Source organism: Neopelma chrysocephalum, unplaced genomic scaffold, assembly GCF_003984885.1.
Source record: "Neopelma chrysocephalum unplaced genomic scaffold, ASM398488v2 Primary Assembly neopelma1_95687, whole genome shotgun sequence".
NCBI classification, from domain to species: Eukaryota; Metazoa; Chordata; class Aves; order Passeriformes; family Pipridae; genus Neopelma; species Neopelma chrysocephalum.
This window is the reverse complement of record NW_020924351.1, coordinates 29,897-34,817: the sequence shown is the minus strand read 5'-3', so window position 1 is coordinate 34,817 and position 4,921 is coordinate 29,897. Positions and strand designations below refer to the sequence as shown.

Here is a 4,921-nt window from a genome sequence, read left to right as displayed (position 1 = left end):
TGTATATTAAGCTGTTGTCAATCTGCAATAAATGAAGTTCGTGGATTCTCACATTGAGCGTCCCGTGTCTTCCCTCGTCATGACATTTATGGCGCCCGTGGACAGGGATTAAGCTCATTATTGGTACTTACTTAAGTGGTGATATCATCTCAACTCCCTTCCATTGTTTACACAGGTGGCTCTTCAACTGCTTTTGTTTTGCTATTGCCAAGCTCCTGTTTACCAGCCAGATTTAGCATACACAAGGACACTGCTGCTTTCTCATGGCCTTGCTATCTCAGACTTTTTCATGGGCCTAGTCAGACTGCATTCTATACTTTAGCAGCTCATCCATAGCCTTAGCCATGTCCATATGTCCCCGTTGCTAACCAATCCTCTACAAATCTGTGCTCGCAGCCTGAGTATGTTCTGACCCCCTGTGCTCCCCCCAGAATATTTGGGATGAGTTCACCCTTCCCAGGCACCTGTGGGGTGGGGGAGCGATTGTTCTCCTGCTGTTCATGTTCCCGCTCCACCGTTGGGGGCTCTTGGGGCTGGGAGGTGTTTTTTGGGGGTGCCAGGCTGGGTTGGGGGCAGAGCCCCGGTGGTGGGCGGGGGGATGCGGGTCCCCCCTGCAGTGGGGGTTGGTGTTGCTGGGTCAGGCCCCGCTGGCTCCATTGTCAGCCCGGTGCCGGCAGGGGAGACACAGCAGTTTTGGGGCCCCCCAGGAGTGCCGGGGGTGGGTGTGGAGCCCGGGAGCTGCCGAGTGTGGAGGGCAAGGCGGGGCAATGCCGGAGCTGGGGGACCCTCGGCAGCCTGGAGGGGGGAGCACGGAGAGGGAGGAGCCCCGGGACCCCCGGGAGCCTGAAATGGGGGGTGTGGAAAAGGGGAAGCCTGGACAGTGGGGACCCTGGGATCCCCAGGACAACAAAATGGAGAACGTGGAGAAGGGGAATGTCTGGGAACACGCACCCGAAAGGCGAGAATCAGAGGAGAAGGGACCCTTGGGACCCCCAACACTCCCAGCATCCCTAGGTGGGACCCCCTGCATCCCAGATAGAGAAGACCCTCTGAACCCCAGAGAGGAAAGACCAGAGAGGGGGAACTCCTGAGACAGATTTTTTGGGCTAATCTTCATATTTTGGAGTATTTTTTAGCTGAATCTCAACTTTTTGCAGTTTGGAGAGTGAGGGTCTTCTTGCTATTTCTGAGGGGTTTTTTGTCTGAATCTCAGTGGTTTGGGTTTTTCTGGGCTGAATCTTGATGTTTTGGTGGTTTTTATGGACACAGGATGCCTGATGAGTTCTAGAGGTGGACTTGGGCAGGAGGAACCCCCAAGCCAACGCGCTCAGCCCTTGTTTTCCCCCCCATCAGGATTTCTCCTTCCCAAAGCTTGACCAGATGAAGGAGGCTGTGAGGAAGAGGAAGATGCCACGGGCCCCCCAGGCAGGTGAGGAGGAAGTCAGTGCCCCTTTGTGCCAGTGTTGTCCTAGCTCTGTCAGCCCAGCATGGCCCCGGCTGCAGGACAACCCTGCTGCCACCGCCGTCCTGCTGGGGCCGGAGTTGGGGGGATGTCCTTGGCCTTCCCACTGGGCCAGAGGCAAATCCCCTCCCTGTCCTTCTTCCTTCCTGCCCCAGGCCCCGAGCTGAGGATGGAGAGCCCGGAGGACAAATCCCCCCGTGAGACCCTGGTGGGAGAGGCCGTTTTGAAGGGCTCCACGGCGCAGGAAGGCAGCAGGGAGGAAAAGGGCCAGAGATCCTCCCACAGGAGGGGCTCCAAAGCCAGCCCAGGGTGCTCTGAGGAGGAAAGACCCAGCCTGTGCCGGGAAGGCGGCCGGAGCTTGAGGCGGAGCTGCGAGCTGGTGGTCCCTGAGCAGCCTCCCAGCAGAGAGAAGCCGTTCAGGTGCTTGGAATGTGGGAAGAGCTTCAGGCAGAGCACCCACCTCCTCACCCACCAGCAGATCCACACTGGGGAACGACCCTACACGTGTAGGGAATGTGGGAAGAGCTTCAGGAACAGCTCCAACCTTGTCACCCACCAGCGCATCCACACCGGGGAACAGCCCTACAAGTGTGGGGAATGTGGGAAGAGCTTCAGCCAGAACACCAGCCTCCTCAACCACCGTCGCATCCACACTGGGGAACGGCCCTACACGTGTGGGGAGTGTGGGAAGAGCTTCAGCCTGAGCTCCAACCTCCTCAGCCACCAGCACATCCACACTGGGGAACGACCCTACGCATGTGGGGAATGTGGGAAGACCTTCAGTGACAACTCCAACCTCCTCGCCCACCGTCGCATCCACACTGGGGAACGGCCCTACACGTGTGGGGAATGTGGGAAGAGCTTCAGACAGAGCTCCCACCTCTGCAAACACCAGCGCATCCATGGTGAACAGCCTTACGTGTGTAGGGAATGTGGGAAGAGCTTCAGTGACAGCTCCACCCTCCGCACCCACCAGCGTATCCACAGCGGGGAACGGCCCTACAAGTGCTTGGAATGTGGGAAGGGGTTTCAGACCAGCTCAGATCTCCTCAGGCATCAGCGGGCACACACAGGGGAGAGGCCCTTCCGCTGCACCGACTGCGGGAAGGGCTTCAACCGGAACTCCCACCTCGTCACCCACCGGCGCATTCACACCGGGGAGAGGCCCTACAAGTGTGGGGAGTGTGGGAAGAGCTTCACTGACAGCTCTGCCTTGACCAAACACCAGCGGACCCACCGGTAAGGGAAGCCTTACAAGTGCCCCGACTGCAGGAAGAGCTTCAGCTGCTGCTTCCACCTGAATGAACCCCCCGATAGTGAGGCAACCCCTGGAGTCCAGTGACTGTCAGTCCATCCCTTTCGACCAGAAAGGGCCAGTCCCCTTTCCCAGGGGCAGGTTCTTCCAACAGAACCCTTCTTGAGGGGGTGTGTGGAGATTCCTGCCTTGGCTGGGGACCCTCCAAGGTCAGTCCTGGAGGTTGAGAGCAGAGATCTCCCCCCGAGCGTTGGTCTGGGGGAGTTCCATCCACCTCTAATTAAGAATTCTTGCTTTTGTTCCAGCTTTAGTGGAATTGCTTCAACAATTGCTTTAGTGTAGAGCACTGTCCTATCTTATCCTGTTCTACTGGTAGTTTTAGTGTTTATCATCATCATGGCGAACGAAGATTTGGGAAGGGCTCTACCCACATTTGCTGCAAGTGCGCTGGTGGCTAAAAAGGCCAATGTGAGATAGACAAGTCCAGTTGCAAAAGGCACAGCAGAAAGACTCCTTGGATGGTATCGACAAGACATGATTCTTTCTGCGTTGTCTTTTCTCCTCGAGAGTGAACCTGCATGTGTTCTCAAAAGTAGCAGCAGCGTTATAGATGGTGTGTCTCCAGACCTCCTGATTGGAGGCCAGAGTAGACCAGTGATGATGATCTATACGACCAAGGCTGAGATGTTGTTTCAGGGAGTCCTTGTATCTCCTTTTCAGGGCTTCTCTCTTGCGGCAGCCAGTGACAAGTTCACCATAGAGCAAGATCTTAGGGAGGCGGTGGTCCTTCATCCTGGAGACGTGTCCTGCCCAGCACAGCTGTGTTCTCAGCAACATGACCTCAATACTCGTAACCGCTGCCTGCTCTAGAACAGATGTATTGATCACATAATCTGACCAGTGGATGTTTAGGATTGTACTTAGACAGCACTGATGGAAGTGTTCTAAAAGTCGCAGGTGGTGGCAGTAAATGACCCATGATTCAGACCCATATAAGAGAGTAGACAGCACAATGGCTCTGTAAACACTGATCTTTGTACTTTTCTTCAGGTGTTTATTTTGCCAGATTCTTTTATGGAGTTTTCCAAAAGCTCTCTATGCCTTTGCTAACCTGTTGTCTATCTCTCCGTCAGTCTTACTGTCCGAGGAGATGATGCTTCCCAGATAATTAAACTGCTGGACTGATTTGAGCACTGATTGGCCAATGGTGATAAGGGGATGATGGAAGACTTCTTGAAGTGCAGGTTGATAGAAAACTTTTGTCTTCTTCAAACTGACTTCCAGCCCATAAAGCTCAGCAGCCTCTGCAAAGCAGGATGTTAAACGCTGCAGAGCTACTTCTGTGTGGGTGACGAGGGTGGTGGTGTCAGCGTAAAGCAGCTCCCGGACAAGATGGTTTAAGGTCTTGGTGTGGGCCTTCAGTCACCTTTGGTTGAATAGGCTTCCATCAGTACGATATTGGATGTAGATCCCATCTTCTTCATCGAGATCTGCTGTGGCCCTTTGGAGCATCCTGCTGAAGAAGATTGTGAATAGGGTTGGTGCAAGAACACAACCTTGTCTCACACCATTGGTTGTTAGAAAGGGCTCAGGGAGTGCATCACCATGTCTGACTTGGCCGTGCTGATCCTCATGGAGTGAGATGATCATTTTAAGGAACTTGGGGGGACATCCTAAACGTTTCAAAATCTGCCAAAGACCTTTTCTGCTCACAATATAAAAAACCTTGGCGAGATCAACAAAGGTTCCATAGAGACCTTTGTTCTGTTCCCTACACTACTCTTGCACTTGTCTGAGAACAAATCCCATGTCTGTGGTACTCCTGTTGGCTCTGAAACCACACTGGCTTTCAGGTAGAAGTTCTACTATAGCGGGTATTAGTCTGTTCAGAAGTATTCTTGCTAGGATCTTGCCAGCAATGGAGAGCAGAGTGATACCTCGGTAATTTGAACAGTCTGATTTATCTCCTTTCTTCTTATACAAAGTGATGATGACTGTATCTCGAAGGTCTGATGGTAGTTCACCTAGTTCCCAACAGTGCACCACAAACTCATGAAATTTAGCATGGAGTGCTTGGTCCCCGTGCTTCCAGACTTCAGGTGGAATTCCACCAACCCCAGCTGCCTTGCCAATTTTCACCTGCTGTATGGCCTTAAGGGTTTCTCCCATAGTAGGGGCAATATCCAATTCATTCTTCACCGGTT

General features: G+C 53.5%; 1 protein-coding gene across 1 annotated transcript; it reads left to right on the top strand.

The window, feature by feature from the left end:
• Positions 1-1,359: 1,359 nt before the first annotated feature.
• On the top strand, positions 1,360-2,762 carry LOC113980934 (zinc finger protein 501-like; the record flags this gene model as incomplete). The annotated part of the gene is made up of 2 exons (XM_027708155.1): positions 1,360-1,429; positions 1,618-2,762. Coding segments are annotated over 2 exons (1,158 nt in total), but the record flags the coding sequence as incomplete, so codon positions are not given.
• Between the last annotated feature and the right edge of the window lie 2,159 nt (positions 2,763-4,921).